At 45.0% G+C, this 18719-nt stretch overlaps 1 protein-coding gene across 3 annotated transcripts in view; it reads right to left on the minus strand.

Annotated features, from left to right (window-relative positions):
• The window catches only part of ARHGAP6 (Rho GTPase activating protein 6), a gene marked incomplete at its 5' end in the record, with an annotated part of 507844 nt that overhangs the window by 18921 nt on the left and 470204 nt on the right, over positions 1-18719 (minus strand). For all 3 annotated transcript variants that reach the window (XM_081080924.1, XM_081080923.1, XM_081080925.1), the window contains one exon: positions 6045-6142. In XM_081080924.1, coding sequence (XP_080937050.1) covers positions 6045-6142 — 98 coding nt within the window. The remainder of the gene's footprint in view (positions 1-6044; positions 6143-18719) is intronic.

The following is an 18719-nucleotide window of genomic DNA, read 5'->3' on the forward strand; positions in this document are numbered from 1 at the left end:
TTTTGATATTTTGTTCATCAGAGATATTTGGCATTAACTTTGATTTCAAAATATTATATTTCAATATTGTTTATCTTTTTATTTTTGTATTGATTTCAGAGAGGAAGGGAAAGGGAGAGAAACATCAATGATGAGAGAGAATCATTCATCAGCTGCCTCCTGCACGTCCCCTACTGGGGATTGAGCCCGCAACACAGACATGTGCCCTTGACCGAGAATAGAACTCAGGACCCTTCGGTCTGCAGGCCGATGCTCTAGTCACTGAGCCACACTGGCCAGGGCTCAATATTGTTTATCTGGTGAGTGAGTTTTTTAGCATACCCTTAAATTTTGCACCTCGGTGAGTGCCTGCCTCCCTTTGCTCAACCTGGTCCCAGCCCAGATATGACACCTTGTTCTGTTGCAAATGCCTGTATTCCACGTACCCTGTCCTCTGATAACCTTCCGTTGTCATTCCCCATTTCCTTACACCCCTAAATCCAAGGAAGGGCTTTTAGTTTAAGTATCTTTGAAGAAAAGAGCATATCATTCTAATGAATATACCAGACAAGCAATTTTAAAACCTAAAGTCTTCATTGTTAGTAATAGAAATGTCTTTTCTCCCTTTGGCATTATGTTTCAGTCAACGCCAAAAATGTAAGTAGACAAGCAGGAGAAAAATAATGAATCCTCCTTTCACTCCGCCAATTCTATTGTTGCAAAAAGAAGAGAAAAACTCCCACCAAAACAAAACAGGAACTTCCCAAGCACCACCGAGTGTTTGATCTTTCAAGACAGAAGTTGTAATAAATCTGTTCTTTTTCTTGGTTCTACACTCTTTTGAAAAGTTACTTTTCCACTCCAAATCTTGTGCAGTTCTCACGTGGGGCACAGGAATCTGAAGCCTTTTTTTAGGTATATGTGAACTGGTGGCAAAGAACAGAAGCTTCAAGAAAAAAAACAGCAACGAAGGGACCTGAATCAAACCCGGGACCCTTCAGTGCGCAGGCCAACGCTCTATTCGTTGAGCCAAAACAGCTAGAGCGGTGGGCTGCCTTTAGACACTGCGCACAACTTAACGTGGATGGAGTCTCTCTTATGCCATATTGCCTTCATAGGTTGTTATCTGCTGGGTAGCAAGGTAAAATCTAGTGATGCCCACGTCTTTGGTAAGTAGTTGTACATGAAGAAAATGGTGAAACTTGAAGTGACATGATAGTAATCAGTAGCATTTATTTAAAAACATATATTGCCCTAGCCGGTTTGGCTCAGTGGATAGAGCATCAGCCTGTGGACTGAAAGGTCCTGGGTTCAATTCCAGTCAAGGGCACATGCCTGGGTTGTGGGCTCGATCCCCTGTAGGGGACATGCAGGAGGCAGTCGATCAATGACTCTCTCATCATTGATGTTTCTCTCTCTCTCTCTCCTTCTCCCTTCCTCTCTGAAATCAATAAAGAAATATATTTAAACAAAAAAATTAAAAAACTAAGAAACTAAAAACATATACTATTCTAATAGCACAACTCTATAAAGGTTTTATCTGTAGTTTACAGATGAGGAAACTGAGAAAGAGAGAGAGATGAATTTATTCATCTAAGACCACACAGCTAACAGCAGTGGAACAAAAACTTGAACTCAGGCCCTCTGGCTCTGCATCCAAAGCTTGTCAGAAGCATGTTATTCCATTCAGGGCTGTGCTATTGATGGGTAATGGACATACCAAGGTAGCCAGCACCATCTGGCAGCTGGGTCACTACCATTCGTTACCACTGTGGTCTAGCATTATCGTGGATTTATGGTGTGGAGTATTGGTTCCCTTCCTTTGTCAACCCAAAGACCCCTTTCAATGTCAAAATTCACCCCCTGTGACAGGAACTATGTCGTGTCTATTGCAGTGGATCTAAGCCAGAGATTCGCACCCCTGGCTGCTCAATAGAACCACCTGGGGAGTTTTTTAAAATCCCCATGGCCACACTTCTCTCCAGAACAAACGAGTCAGAATCTCTAGGGGTGGTGCCCGGGCGGACTTGTTCTTCAAGCTCCCGGGTGGTTCTGATTGGGCAGGCAAGTCTGAGCCCCGCTGGCCCAGCACATCTCGCTTTGCACTCTGTGCCATCTTTAATCACACACCTCCTATTATTTTGACCCTTGTCGGCCTCCTTCTAAGAGGTGTCCCAAAATTCACGCAAGAAGTAATTTTGATAGAAAACACAGGTTTATAATTAAAAATTGTACATTTGTTATTGATTCATAAAGTATACAGTCTAGGGTTATGTATGGAATAGCACATCGGGTCCATGGCCTCCACGGCTTTGCTGGCACATACGCAAAGCCGTGGTCTTCATTGGTCTTCATTGTCCCTGCTCCTGGGCCAGCATTGGTACTTGGTGATGCTTATCAAATTGAAGGGACTGACATCAAAGGGCAACAGATATTAGAATCTGATTCAATAAACCAAGTAAAATTAGGCTTTTATTTTGTTGTTGTTGTTGTTAATGCTCACGCAAAATTCAAATCTTGCGTGAATTTTGGGACACCCTTTACAAGTCTGTGAGCTCCTGAAGTCCAGAACACGTCTTGATGTTTGCAGCTTTCGCTGCTCAAAGTGTGGATCACAGCATCATCTGGGAGCTTGCGAGAAACCAGATTCTCAGACTCCCTCCCCCACACCTACCGGTTCAGAAAGAGCATTTTAACAAGATCCCTGCTGACCTGGATGCGCAGGAAAGTCTGAGAAGCTCGCATGTAAGGCAGGAACAGACTACCTGCAGCTTGAGGGATACGGCTCGCAAGCCTCAAAAGGCCATTAAATAGAAATGCCTATTTATTAATTTATGGATTTTCCCTTTATGCCATCATTATCGACTTTCTGGGCTGTGTCTTGCTCTGTACGTGGAAGAGAAAAACAAGCTCCTACTCCTTACGAAGGCTTCTCCATGTTTCCTGTTGGATAATGCCAGCCTCTGCCAAGCACAGAGCTCCGCGAGCTCCCCTTTTCCCTGGAGCCTGACACTCACCTAAGATCTTGCTCTATAGCAGCGGTTCTCAACCTCCCTAATGCCGCGACCCCTTCATACAGTTCCTCATGTTGTGGTGACCCCCAATTTCATTGTGACAAATGGAACATCATGAAAGCATAGTGATTCATCACAAAAACAATATGTAATTATAGATGTGTTTTCCTATGGTCTTAGGCGACCCCTGTGAAAGGGTCGTTCGACCCCCCCCCCCAAAGGGGTCGCGACCCACAGGTTGAGAACCGATGCTCTAGGGTCAGCCTGCCCCGACCTTACAATTCCCATTTTCACAGGGATAGCGAAAAGAAGACGCTAGAGTAAAGAATAAAAGGTTCATTTCCTGGCATTTCTATGCAAAGAACATACTCGAAAAACACATAAAAATAACTACTTATCAACCATCCTTCAAAGTCTAATGCCATATAACAACAGAAAATTGGCGAGTCAAAACCAGGGTTGTTTTAGGTGTGTTTTCTAGCTGCCCCCGCAAGTAGCCACGAAATGTTACAAATGCAGCTTAATGAGCGATTCGCAAGTAGACGTGCCCTCTGATACGTTCTCTTGCGCGGAGAAGGGAAGCAAGCGAGTTCATTAAAATTCTGGTGATGCGAGTTATACTGTGAAGAAAAGCCATGTGATCTTTCAAATGAGAACTTCTACCTGGATGACAGTTCCAATTCTAGGAAATTTTTAAGTGAACCTAATTCTCTGATGTGAAAAGCAAGACCATGAAATGCCAGCCAATTTGTGTAATTGGAGGGCGCTTTCATTCGCTCGCACCTCTTGGGCCTTGAATTGGGCAGAATGTCTTCCTTCCACCACAGGCCTGATAATGATCAGCATAGAGACGCTTTTCCAAAGTGCACTTGAAAGGATGAGCCAATTAAAACTGCTCCCGGCTCTGCAGGAGACAGGCAGCTGGATTTAGCAGAGCTATTAGTGTAATGACCCAGGAACGAAGGAGGTCTGAGCAGCGCAGAATTCCTTTTCACCAAATTTCTCTCAAGAATATAATATTTTTGTATATGAAGTAGTTTTAAAGGAAAATTAACACATCACATTTGGCGTCAGCATAAAGAGACACTTTCACATGTGTTGATGTTTCTAAGATATCATTGAATAGGATATACCAGTGGTCGGCAATCTCATTAGTCAACAGAGCCAAATATCAACAGTACAATGACTGAAATTTCTTTTGAGAGCCAAATTTTTTAAACTTAAACTATATAGGTAGGCACATTGTTATTAACTTCATTAGGGTACTCCTAAGGCTTAGGAAGAGCCACACTCAAGGGGCCAAAGAGCCGCATGTGGCTCGAGAGCTGCAGTTTCCCGACCACAGGGATTTACCATTATTTTATATACATTTAAGAAAGAAAAAAATGCTATGAATTAAATTAGGACATGCCATTGATTACAGGGTGAATCTCAACCTCAGAGATAATAAAACATTGGGGAAAATGTGTTATAGAATTGTTGAAGTTTCGTAGAGTAAAAGCACAACATAAATGATACTTTCATGAGAGATTAACAACAACTTTTCCTTTTTTGTTATTCCTCATCCGAGGATATTTTTCCATTGATTTTTTAGAGCGAGTGGAAAGGAGGGAAAGCCACAGAGAAACATCGATGTGAGAGAAACACACCGGCTGCTTGCCTCCTGCATGCCTGACCAGGGCCCAGACTGGGGAAAAGCCTGCACCCGAGGTACGTGCCCTTGACCAGAATCAAACCCAGGACCCTTTGGTCCGCAGGTTGACGCTCTATCCACTGAGCCAAACTGGCTAGGGCAGTGGTCGGCAAACGGCGGCTCGCGAGCCACATGCGGCTCTTTGGCCCCTTGAGTGTGGCTCTTCCACAAAATACCACATGCGGGCGCACACATACAGTGCGATTGAAACTTCGTGGCCCATGCTCAGAAGTCGGTATTTTGTGGAAGAGCCACACTCAAGGGGCCAAAGAGCCGCATGTGGCTCTCGAGCCACAGTTTGCCGACCACTGGGCTAGGGCAACAACTTTTTCTGTCACAAATGTAAAGCTGGGGGTCATGGTGGCAACACCGCTCCTGGTAATGGATGCACTATTACCCCTTAACTGGATTGACAAGTGCTCAATACCCCCATATCCTCTGCCTCTGTAGCAAATGGTTTCAATGAATCAGAAAATCTGACTAATGTAAAATTCCAGTGCTCCTGGTTTGGGGCAAAAATAGTGGCACAGCAGCCCACAGCACAGCTTGCATTTTACTCTTTACAACTACGGTGCACGTGGAGCCCAGCGTGTATTTTTATCCAAAGGATGCCAGCGAGAGAGGGCGGGGGAGTCAAGACGGTGCCTACTGTAATTTCAAATGGCACCTGGGCCTGGGCTGGGGCCTGTCTGGCGGTTTGGCGATGCGTCACTCGTGCTGGTAAATTACACATGTCAGACTCAGGCAGGCTCAGCCGTAAGGGCCCCTAAGAATAGTTATCAGAATTCTGCAAGGAGAATCACTAATGTGCCTCCTAGTCAGCCCCTGGAGCTTCTTGCCAGGGACTTGGTGCTTATTTTATTTTATTTTTTTTTTTTGCTGTTAAACACAGTCCAAAGGACGTCAAGGGACTACAAAAAGCCAAACATGAAAATGAAAAAAATCCTGTCAAGCAGTTCCTAATGCAATAAGTGGATCAGTGGGGCCGAAGCAGTGTCTAGTGAGGTGTGCCAGTTGCCAAAGTGCCACTTCAAATCACCCTGCATGGTTATGTAAACTTTTCTTTAAAAAAAAATATATTTTCTTGATTTTTTTACAGAGAGGAAGGGAGAGGGATAGAGAGTTAGAAACATCCATGAGAGAGAAACATCGATCAGCTGCCTCCTGCACGCCCCCTACTGGGGATGTGCCCGCAACCAAGGTACATGCCCCTGACCGGATTCGAACCTGGGACCCTTGAGTCCGCAGGCCAACGCTCTCTCCACTGAGCCAAACCGGTCAGGGCTATGTAAACTTTTCTAACTCTTCTGAAATGGAAAGAGAAATTGCCAAGCGGCTGGAGGAACTGGCATACTCACGAGGACTGGGAGGCCTTTCTTCTGAGCAAATAGTCCACCACGTCCGGGTCGGTCTGCAGCAGGCTGACCAGCACCTCGTTCTGCAGATCCGGGGGAACCTGGAGGGGCCGAATGTTGAGGCATCAATAAAACCATTCCAGAAAGAGGCCAGCCATGCCACTGGCAGCTCCATTAGAGCAGAAAACAGAGCCTTCAGAGTGTGAGAGAACAGAATGACTGGTTGGTTAAAACCAAGTCGACGCCAACCCCGACAGCTAGTTGAATTCTTAGGGCAAACTGGATGATTACCGAATAGTCATATTGAGTCCAAATTGTCACTTCACTGATGACTGGAGAGACAGTCTGATCACTTGGCTACCTCTGTTGTTCAGACTAGATTTTTCTTGGCTTTGAATCAGAAAAAGACTGTAGTTCAGAGGCATGGAGTTCGTAATTTATTGTCCAAGTGAGGACGCTTTCTAGGGTTCATATTTATATTTATGCCCAGACAAAAGGCATAAATGACAACTGTCGTGGGCAGTTCTGGAACATGTCATCAGTTTATTAAGAGGACAGGTCCTTAAGCCAGACTGCTTGTGTTTGAGTCCTAGTTCCACTTGCTAACTGTGGGACCTTCGGCCAGGTACATAACCTTCCTACATTTCCGTTTCCTCACCTGTAAAATGGAGATACTAATAGTATGCACCACAAACAGTTGCTGTGGAGATTAAATGACTTATTATATGTTGAGGACTTCGAACAGTACCTGGCAGATAGCAAACACTGAAAAAATGCAGACTACTACAGCTGCACATGCCGTTTTATTATTCAGCGCCTGTCTTCACGCCTTTCTTGCATCCTCGCCCATTAACAGTTACATTTCTTGCTTCATTATCTGATAAGGCCTTCGCTAGATTTCTTTAGATCAGTGATGGCGAACCTTTTGAGCTCGGCGTGTCAGCATTTTGAAAAACCCTAATTTAACTCTGGTGCCGTGTCACATATAGAAATGTTTTGATCTTTGCAACCATAGTAAAACAAAGACTTATATTTTTGATCCTTATTTTATATATTTAAATGCCATTTAACAAATAAAAATCAACCAAAAAAATGAGTTCGTGTGTCACCTCTGACATGCGTGTCATAGGTTCGCCATCACTGCTATAGATGGATGTCCCATGTTTTTCCAAGCCTAACTTATAGTGCATTAGAAAATGGCCTTATGATCCCAAATCACTCACATGGAAATGTTCTACAAGAAAAGACTGGCCCAGCTGGCGTGGCTCAGTGGTTAAGCATCAACCTATGAACCAGGAGGTCGGTTCGATTCCCGGTCAGGGCACATGCCAGGGTTGCGGGCTCGATCCCCAGTGTGGGGTGTGCAGGAGACAGCTGCTCAATGATTCTCTCTCATTAATGATGTTCCTATCTCTCTCTCCCTCTCCCTTCCTCTCTGAAATCAATACAAATATTTTTTAAAAAGAGAAGACTGAACTCGGCTCTAATGGGTTTCTATGCTGTAGATGCTGGTAACTCAACCAAAGGAAATTCAAACTATTGAGAGAAAAATGTTCAGACTGATTCTCTCAGATGTGGGCTTGGAGATAAGACTCTTAAGAACTGTGGGGACAAGTCTTCAGAGAATAAGTGGTTGGTGGGAGAATTTGCCTCCTGCCTCTTGCAGAACTCAATTCTTCTTGAGTTTTGAGAAGCTGGAAATAATTTTATTAATGAAAACAGGGATGAGAAAGCAACAAAACAGTTTCTTTCTTTCATAAATCTGTTCCTCCTACTTTATCCTGAATCATTATTAATGCCATTGCCAAACCCTCGTCTCACAAATGCAACATCTGGGTCGCATTCAAGCTTCTCTGTGTCCTTTCCCCTCCCTGCTCAGAGTCAGGAGATCTCATCTCCATGATGCCCGTTACTTCCTTCCTCTGTCTTCCATTCCAACTGCAATGATTCAAGTTCAAGCCCGCATTGTCTCTCTGGATGGAGTGATCATCTGTTTCCAGCCCCCATTTCCCTCTTCTTACAACAGTTCTACCCTAAGTTCCCTCTGGAGAACCAACTGTTCCCCAACTCTACGCTCAAGGGTGAAGTGTAACCTAGACAATGTTCTCCCTCTGTCCTTTCCCCACCTCCTTCCTTTAATTCAATACATAAATATTCAGTGAATGTTCACTGACTACCCAGCACTGGAACCTGGGATTCAGATACAAATCAAACAGACAAGAATCTTCGTCTCTTAGAAGCTGACAATGAATATGAGAAGCCTGACATTAAACAAACAAAGCATAGCATGGACCCCATGGAGAAAAGCAAAGCTAAGAAAGGCAGATGGCGAATTCTAGGGAGAGGAGTGCCATTTAAATAGTATAGTCAGGCCACAGAGAAGCTGACTTTTAGTAGAGAACCGAAGTTGATGAAGCAATGGCAGAAAATCATTCGAAGCAGAAGGAAGAAAAAATCAGCAAGATCTGGAATCAGGAGCAGCAAGGAGGCTAGCGAGGTGGGAACAGAGTGAGAGGAAGGAGGCCAGATATAGGAAGTGGCGCGGGTAGCCAGGCCAGATGTTGTGGAGTTTACGGGTCTCATAAGGATTTCTGTTCTCAATCTAAGTGGGTGGAGCCACTGGAGGTTGCGGGCAGAGGACTAACATGAATTGTCATCATTCTGGCTGCTGAGTTGATGATAGATTGCGGGAAAGCCAGAGAGAAGCAGGAAGTGCAGATAGGGACTGTTGATACATCTAGAAAGATGCTGGGGTGTTGCACCAGAATGGTGAGCTGATGAGAATGATTTGGATCTTGGAGATAAGTACAGACAGAGATGATGGCATTAGCTAATTTGTGGGTGGAGAGAGAAAAAGAGAAGGAGTAGGAGAAGGAAAAGAAGAAAGAATGATGTCAACATTTTGGGCCTAGGCACCCGGAAGGATGGAGTTGCCATTGACTGGTCTAGAGAATTGTAGGAGGAAGAGACCAGGTCAAGATTAGGAGTGATAAGGGTGAGAGGCCTGTGAGGCATCTGAATGAAGGAAAGATCTAGTAGGCAATTGGGAATAAAGACCTGGAGTCCCGGGGGGAGGGTTGGGCTGGACATAGAAATTTGGGAGACACACACAGATGGCATTTAAAGTTCTGTGACCACATGCAATGGCCTGGGAATAAGAATGAAAGAAGGAAAGGGACAGGACTTTTAGGTCAAGGCTGAGAGATCCTATTCTCTTACTTCATTGAATAAATTAAACAAATAAAAGGACTGAATTTTCGCTGTAAATTTTTCAAATAACATGACCAACAGATAAGCATGCTCATATCAATTTTTCCAAAAGGTAATACCTAAAATGAGAAGAAAGGGAAAATGAGAAGAGAGAGTACTCAGTTTAAAAAAAAAATGAATAGCAAAGCAAAAAATCATAGAGGCCCAAAATTACATGAGCAAATTATTAAATATATGTGCATTTTCATCCAGTTAGTTTAATTTTAAAATTTCTATGCTTAGACCAGGCAGTAAATTTTTTTGCTCCAAGCACCGATTCATTCCTACCAAAAAATAAGCAACTAGCATACACGTCCTTCTGAATAGTGGTATCACAATATTTATTCTTTCAGAGTATATGGTGGGTCTAATAGTGAATTAACTTGGATACATAATTAGAATAGCTAACAGGAAGTATCATTATTTAAAAAATAACTTTTGCCCTGACTGGTTTGGCTCAGTGGATAGAGCGTTGGCCTGCAGACTGAAGGGTCCCAGGTTTGATTCCGGTCAAGGGCATGTACCTTGGTTGCGGGCCCATCCCCAGTAGGAGGTGTGCAGGAGGCAGCTGATCGATGTTTCTCTCTCATCGATGTTTCTAACTATCTCTCTCCCTTTCTCTCTATAAAAAAAAATCAATAAAATATATTAAAAAAATAAAAAATAACTTTCTATACATTTTGTTAAACTACCCTGCAATTCAAAATTTTTACTCATTCAGCTAGGCCTGATTGCAAACCAATTGTAATTATTGAGATTTGTTTTATGTATTATATGTGACTTTTACTTGGTAACTAATGCAAATAGGAAGGGTTAGTGCTATAAGTCTACCTATATAGTTTCTTTCTAAAAGACCCAGGATACCATTTTGGCTTGGAGACACTATTTACAAATGAATAAAAAGACATAGTTAAAAAACATGCATCCATGCACCACAAGAAGGGTAGCTAATATTTTCCTATTATTATGTAAGGCTGACCACAGTGTACATAATCCATTATTTTAATTAATTTATTTATAGCTCATCTTGTTACAAAATGATTTAAAGCAGCTTCAAAGATTAATATGGCCCTGGCCAGGTTGCTGAGCTGGTTGGAGGGTTGTCCCGTGCACCAAAAGGTCGCAGGTTCAATTCCATGTCAGGGCACATACCAAGGTTCCGGGCTTGATCCTGGTCGGGGCGCATGCAGGAGGCAACTGATCGATGTTTCTCTCTCACATCAGTGTTTCTCTCTCCCTTTCCATCTCTCTAAAATCAATTTTAAAAAAGGAATGGTTCAGAAAATCGGGGCCAGTGGGAAAATGAGTATAAATAATTTGAAATGATACCTGGAGCTGAGTTAGTATTCCGTCAACAGTATCGATTGCTGTTTTCCCAATAATACCTCTAATTTTTGTATATATTTGCACATTTCACTGCCTCTTATTTAATAACAATTTCAAGTGAATTGCTGAGTTAAATTGGATGAGCATTCATTTTCTATTAATTTAGACACTTAATCCAGAAACAGAAGTAAAAGGAATAGATTGATAGGAAACAAGAGCTCACAGCAAGGAATAGCCAGGTAGGCTGTTCCCATATGCATTTCTTCTCAGGAATTAGGATGGTGTGGAAAAGGAATTAGGACTAAGAGTTGATAGCCCCCTGAGGACCAGTTTTGGCTCTGCTGCTTGTAATGAATGTAAAGTTGGGCACATGAACCATCTTCTGTAGAATTCTGTTCCAGCATCTGAAAAACCAGGCATATCCTATCTATCCTTTACAGAGGTGTTACGGGGATCAAAAGGGCTAACAAAGCCCTAGCCAGTGTGGCTCAGTGGATAGAGCGTCAGCCTGCGGACTGAAGAGTCTCAGGTTCGATTCCGGTCAAGGGCATGTACCTTGGTTGCGGGCACATCCCCAGTAGGGAGTGTGTAGGAGGCAGCTGGTTGATGTTTCTCTCTCATCGATGTTTCTGACTCTCTATCCCTCTCCCTTCCTCTCTGTAAAAAAATCAATAAAAAAATATTTTTTTAAAAAAGGGCTAACAGATTTGAAAGTACCTTACCAACTGTAAAGAGGTTTAGAGTTACAATATTTTATTAGAAATAGACAAAATAATTAATAAATTAAACACTTAAAATCAAATACAAGCAGATAACCTGGAGATGGCCAATATTTGCTTTGCAATTTCCTCCTTGACTAACTCACTCATTGCTGCCTCTTACCCTGTGTGCTCACAGAGAAGCATCACGTTCTCCTCTGCTTAACACTTCTGGTGGGTAACTAAGTTATAGGATTTTCTCTTGATATGTCTCTGCTCCTAACCTTCCCTGAATTTTTAGAATTATATTTTGTGACTTCTTTTTAAAAAATATATTTTATTGATTTCGTAGTTGAGAGAGAGAGAGAGAGAGAGAGAGAGAGAGAGAGAGAGAGAGATCATGAGAGAATCACTGATTGGCTGTCTCCTGCATGCCCTCTACTGGGGATCGAGTCCACAGTCCGGGCATGTGCCCTGACCAGGAATCGAACCATGACCTCCTGGTTCATAGGTTCACACTCAACCACTGAGCCACACCGGCCGGGCCATTTTGTGACCTCCTGGCCCCTCAACTGCAATGGTCTTAAAACCAGACTTTATCCCCCTGGGCTTCTGATTATGCAAGATAATAAATCCTGATGTTTTCATTCACTTACAGTTGCTTTTTCTCCTCTGTGCAGTTAAATGCTTCCTAAAAAATGCCTCTCTTTCCCCCTTTGCTTCTCTACTCTTTTCTCTCCTGAATTCCCTACCTGTAAACCCATGACCCTTCACCCACTTAATAAATATTATGCTTTCAGGACACAGGCCATGTTGGTGTTTTCCACCCAATGGATGCATAGTGAAGGTTGTAGAAATGGTTATAAATAATAAAAAGTAACCCAGGATTATTTAGTTTCATGTTGTATATTGCCTTTGCTACTTTTGTCCAGGTCAACGGTTCTCAACCTGTGGGTCGCGACCCCTTTGGCCGTCCAACGACCCTTTCACAGGGGTTGCCTAAGACCATCCTGCATATCAGATATTTACATGATGATTCATAACAGCACCAACATTACAGTTATGCCATTTTCATTCATGCCATTCCACAGCAGTTTGTCTGCCTCTTCAATTGCCTGTAATTGTTGTTTGGTGAGCATTTTCACTCCCTGACCAACATTGGTGATCTCGATGGCACCTGCATGTTTTAAAACTGTGCCAATCAGATGTGGCCAGCAACAAAAACATTCTCTCCTTTGTTTGTTGCATGAGAGATGCTTTGTGTCAGGCAGAGGTATCAGCATGAAAGGGTTGTCCGGTCAAGAACTGAAGTTTTATACCACAACTGGTACAGTTTTTCCTTGAACAACGACGTCCAGAACCAACTTGTTTGATATTGGAGATATTAGAGAACTGAGTTTGACTGCAACTGTTTCACTGATGGTTCACTACACGTTACAGCTGCATTGGGTATGGGGTATATGGGTATCACCTTTGCAATTTTTCGGTAAATCTAAGACCATTCTAAAATAAAACATCCATTAAAACAACACACAACATACTAGGCAGTGGTAATATGTGGGGGATGGTAGAAGGGACCACTGAATGGATGGGGGCATATGGGAAATGGCTGAGAGGAACCACCACCTCCCTGCCACCTGCTGGACAGTCATTGAACTAGAGGACATGAGGGGGAGACAGGTCCGTCTGGGAAAAACTTTAGGAGGGTCGAGGAAGCTCCCCTTTCTCTAACCAGAGCATCTGAGTCCTCTGCATCCTCTGCCACCTCCCCCGCCTGGATGGTCCAGCTGAGGCTTTGTGATGTCAGCCTCACCATGGCAACCCCTGACTGTTGGCCAATCAGAGCTGAGGGTGTGGCTCCCCATTGTCCTGGAGGGTATATATAGAGGCCAGGACCCTCCCTTGGAGTAGGGCCTGTTGCTACAACAAAACCCAAAGTTACTAAGAAAAGAGTGTAGACTAGTTTAGATAACGAATCCGACTCCACCCACAAGGATGGACGAAGAACCTTCCAGTTCTACAGGAAAGTGGAAGTGCGTTTCCCCACTCGATGACCAGGAAAAGGAGAAGGTCAGACTGCCCTACTCATATGCCTCCCCTTCCCCAATAATTCCTCACCCAAGACTCTGGCCGTGTGCTTTTGGGCACAGACACTTCCTCATTCAATCCACTGTCAGTCTGTGACAAGCCCATTTCCCGAGTTCTTCCCCAAAGCCAATGTCTGTCTGTGTTTAACTTGTCTCCCAACTAGATAACGAAGAAAATAAAGATCGTCAACTCAGTCCGTAAGATGAATAAAGACAAGAAGGAGAGAGGCACAAAGAAGCATAGAATTGTAATTCGCTACAGGAAGGAACGAAAACTTCCAGTCAGCAAGGCACCGGACGAAGAAGAAGAAGTGCCGGTGGTTTCTTCCACGAGTGATGTCCAGATGCCACCAGAAGAAGACCCTTAAGCAAGTGTAGCCTCTCTACAAATAATGCTTAAGAAATGGGCATTATGAGACCAACACATAACTGGTTTCCTTGAATAAATACCCCGTGTGAATAAAGCAAATGTGTTTGTATTTTTGTGTTTTCTCTGATGATGGGGAGGGAGCAAAGGAGGGGGCAGGTCTGTGAGAATGTGAGAGGGGGCAGGTATGTGAGAATGTGAGAGGGGGCAGGTCTGTGAGAATGTGAGAGGGGGCAGGTATGGAAGAATGTGAGAGGGGGCAGGTATGGGAGGGACGGAGAATTCTGCTAGTTTGGGCACCAGACCAGCCATTCCATAGGTAGTCAGACACGGAGAAGGACAAGGTGAAGACTGAAGATGAATTTTTTTCCTTGACGCTTTATCATGCTGGCAAGGAAGAAAAGAGGTTATTGTTTCTGCTTGTGTTTGGCACTGGGGGGATGGTGGTGGTAGGGGTGATGGGTACGGTGTTGTGTGAGGGTTGGCAGTGTGTATTAATGACTCTGATTTCCATTTTAGATGTTAGACTATTGACAGCTTCAAGCCTCATTCCTTTCTCTTTCCTGTGCAGCCAACATTTGGAGAAGGTGATAGAAAAGGGGTTTCTGATCCTAAAATAGATACAAATATGTCTAAACTAAACCATTAGAACAACTGTATTGCCTCAGTTTCCCATAGCCAAAGCACCTATTGACCTGAAATATTTTCTGGTGCATAATGGCAATCTGAAGTAATGAAGAGCAGCATAAACCTTCTGCCCTTAGCATCAGCTTGAGAAAATGTTACCCTGGGGACCTTCCTCTCTACTTATCAAAGAACACCTTTCACCCTTGTTAAAAAAAAGGGACCCAATGTAAATGAAAACCGGACCTTCTCACATAGACACCCATTATATAAGACCTAGATAGAGAAGCTATAATTGTTCCTGCTGTTTCTGAATTTAACAGCCAACTCTGACTTGCTCTTACCTGAGAAGTATGATGGGTGCCTCAGTGTGAATTTTCAGGCCATTCATGTCATGGTCACACACATTAGGATCCATATCTAATAGTATTAAGATTACTGATTCTACACAAAGAAACTGGTAAATAATTAGCAGTCATAGCAAAGTACTGGACTGACATGTTCTACTCAGTACCTATCTCAACAGATAGTGGCTACAGTTAACCTTCACCTTTAGAGATGTAGTACACTTTTCCCTGGGTACGCAGTAGGGTACCTCCCCAGTCCTGTTAAGTTTCATATCTTTGTAGACAGTGTCTTCACCACAACTATCTCTGCAAATCAGTCAGTTTAGCCAATGAACACAGAGTGTCAGGAAGCCTCCTGCAGGTAGTCCTCAATCGTGTTTCCCAACCTGGACATGCCTGTGACTCTCAGACTGAATCATACGTCTCAGTTCCACAATCAGATGGGACTGCCACTGTGTTTACCTTGTGAACACTTGTTGCGTCTTAAGCAGCTGTTGGTCCCTTCTCTATAGAGCTCGGTCGGACAGCCTGTTCAGTATACAGGTCCGTGCGGTGGTCACTCATGGAGGAAGAGTACTTACTACGAGGGATGCTGATGTCACACACGGAAAGCAGAAGGTGCACTGGGAGCTAGCAAAACGCTTCTGCCTTGGCTGCCCACCTCTGCCCCCCCCCCCGTCTCTCTCTCTCCCCCCACAGTAACACACACACACGCACACACACACACACACACAGGCACATGATCCTCATCCTCGGGCTTCTAGAGCGAGACATCCCTGTCACCCCTGTGACAAATCCAAGCGATTAATTCAGTCCCTGCCATGGAGCATTCAATAACCATGAAGGTACTGACTAGATTTGAGGTTCTCCAGAAGAAAAAGAAATAAATATGAGGAGAGTAGGGGAGAAAATCAGTCAAGTGTATCCAGGAAACACACACATACACACCCCACATGCAACCTGGGAAGAGCCAGGTGTTGGAGTGAAGTGTGATAATTCATGTAGTTAGTGAAATTTAAGTATGGGTATTTAGTTCTTTGGGATTCAATTCATACATTTAAAATACTAAGTAATGTGATATACTATTCAAACAGCCAAGGTAAGTAACGTAAGTGTCCATCAATAGATGAATGGATAAGGAAGATGTTCTACACACACAGATACACAAGCAACCACATCCCTTCTATGTGGAATATTAAACATAGAAACAGTCACACTCATTGAAACACAGAGTAGAAAGGTGTTTGCCAGGGGCTGAGGGGTGGAGGAAGTAGGAAGAGCTTGATGAAAGGGAACCACCTTTCAACTATAACATCAATTACATCTGAGGATTTAATGTAAAGAACAAACAAACAAAAGTTTAAGGTTCTCTAAAACAAGAAGTCCAGAACACTGTACAGCCAGGAGGATGCCCATGAGGCCGGACATGATGGCTACATTTTAATACGGTGTCCTGGATGGGATCCTGGGGCAGAAGACGCACATTAAGTAAAAGTAAGGAAATCTTATAAAGACATGAATACAGTAGAACCTCACTTCTTGAACTTAGTTTCATTCATAAAGCTGTTTGAGAAGTGATTTGTTTACAAACCAAGATCAGCCCTAGCCAGTTTGTCTCAGTGCATAGAGCGTCAGCCTGTGGACTGAAATTTCCCGGGTTCTCTTCTGGTCAAAGGCACATGCCTGGGTTGTGCACTCAATCCCCAGCTGCGGGTGTACAGGAGGCAGCCAATCAATTATTCTAATCACTGATGTCTCTCTCTCTCTCTCTCTCTCTCTCTCTCTCTCTCTCTCTCTCTCTCTCTCTCTTACTCTTGCATCCTCTTTTGAAATAGAAATATAAAAAAAGAAAACCAAGTAATGTTTCCCATTACATATATATGTAAATTGAATGAATCCATCCCTGACATACGAATGATTCCGTTTTAACATTCTTATGTACAGTACTTGTAGCCCAGGGCATGAAATTCATGCTTGGGGGAAGGGGGCTCCCCCTCAGCCCAGCCTGCACCCACTCCAATCGGGCACTCCTGGGGGGATGTCAGACCATGGCAACCCAGCACTGACTGCAGGACTGACTTTTGGTCGGTTGAGCCTTCGGTCGTTACTCACCCTGGGTTTTTATATATTAGACTAGAGGCCCAGTGCACAAAAATTTTGTGCACTGGGGGGGGGGTTAGAGGGGGGTTCCTCAGCACGGCTTGTGCCCTCTCGCAGTCTAGGACCCCTTGGGAGATAACGCCCTGCTGGCTTAGGCCTGCTCCCGGGTGGCAGAGGGCAGGCCCAATCCCTAGGTGCAGCCCCTGGTCGGGCTCAGAGCAGGGCCAATTGGGGAGTTGGGGTGCCGCCCCCTGTCATGCACAGAGCAGGGCAGATCGGGAGGTTGCGATGCCACCCCTAGTCACACTCAGGGTAGGGCTGATTGGGGGGTTGGGGCACCGCCCCCTGTCACACTCAAAGCAGGGTCGATGGGGAGGTTGCGGCACCACCCCCTGTCACGCACAGAGCAGGGCCGATCAGGGGGTTGGGGAGCTCCCCCCTGTCACGCACAGAGCAGGGTCGATCAGGGGGTTGGGGCACTGCCCCCTGTCATGCACAGAGCAGGGCCGATCAGGTGGTTGAGGAGCTCCCCCCTGTCACTCACAGAGTAGGGCCGATAGGGGAGTTGTGGCACCACCCCCTGTCACACAGGGAGCAGGGCGGATCAGGGGGTTTGGGCGCTGCCCTCTGTCACACTCAGGGCAGGGCCGATGGGGAGGTTATGGCTCGACCCTGTCACACAAAGAGCAGGGCTGATCAGGGGGTTGGGGCGCCGTACCCTGTCACACACAGAGCACCAGGGCGATCAGGGGTTTAGGGAGCTCCCCACTATCAGGCACAGAGCAGGGCCGATCAGGGGGTTGGGGCGCCTTCCCCTGTCATGAACAGAGCAGGGCGGATAGGGAGGTTGTGGCCCCGCCCCCTATCACACACAGAGCCGCAGGGCAATCAGGGGGTTTGGGCGCTGCCCCCTGTCACGCTGATCCCAGTGCCAGGAGGCCTTGCGGCTCCACTGATCCCAGTGCTGGGAGGCCTCGTGGCTCCGCTGATCCCGGTGCTGGGAGGCATATTACCCTTTTACTATATAGGATAGAGGGCTGGTGCATGGGTGGGGGCCGGCTAGTTTGCCCTGAAGGGTGTCCTGGATCAGGGTGGGGTCCCCACTGGGGTGCCTGGCCAGCGTGGTTGAGGGGATGATGGCTGTTTGCAGCTGGTCACACCCCCTTCAGCGTGGGGGTCCCCACTGGGGTGTCTGTCCAGTCTGGTTGAGGGTCTGAGGGCTGTTTTCAGCCTGGCGGGTGACTGAAGCTCCCAACCTGTCTTTTTTTTCTTTCTTTCTTTTTTTTTTTTATTGTGGGGCAGCTTTAGCTCTGATGCTTGGCTCCAGCTCTTAGGCCTCAGCTGCTGAAAGCAGGTATCTGGTTTGTTTGGGTTCTATAATTGAAACACAGTTTCAACTCCAGCTCTGAGATCCCGGCTGGCTGAAAGCAGGTTTCTGGGGTTTTGTTTAGCTTCTATATTTGTAACATAGTTGCTTAGAGTTGCAGCTCAGAGGCCGGCAGCGGCAGGCGGGGAACGTTGGAGTCCTCCGTCACTGAAGCAAGCAAGCCTCATGTTAGTTTCAAGCTGCCTGGCTGCCGGCAGCCATCTTGGCTGGCAGTTAATTTGCATATCGCCCTGATTAGCCAATGTGAAGCATAGCGGAGGTACGGCTAAATACCATGTTTCTCTTTTATTAGATAGGATGATGTCGAAAGTACTGTTTAATGAAAGAGAAACACTTGTTTTCTCACATTTATGGAACCACCCCGTGCTAGCTTCCAGGAATCACATTCCGCACTCCTTTCAGGGGTATCCTTCAAGAGGACCCGATGCAGCATCTTGGACTTTTCCCATATCATTGCCTCCCACATGCTCTCACAGGCTAACCACTGTTCATT

This window comes from Myotis nattereri (genome assembly GCF_964212035.1).
Source record: "Myotis nattereri genome assembly, chromosome: X".
NCBI classification, from domain to species: domain Eukaryota; kingdom Metazoa; phylum Chordata; class Mammalia; order Chiroptera; family Vespertilionidae; genus Myotis; species Myotis nattereri.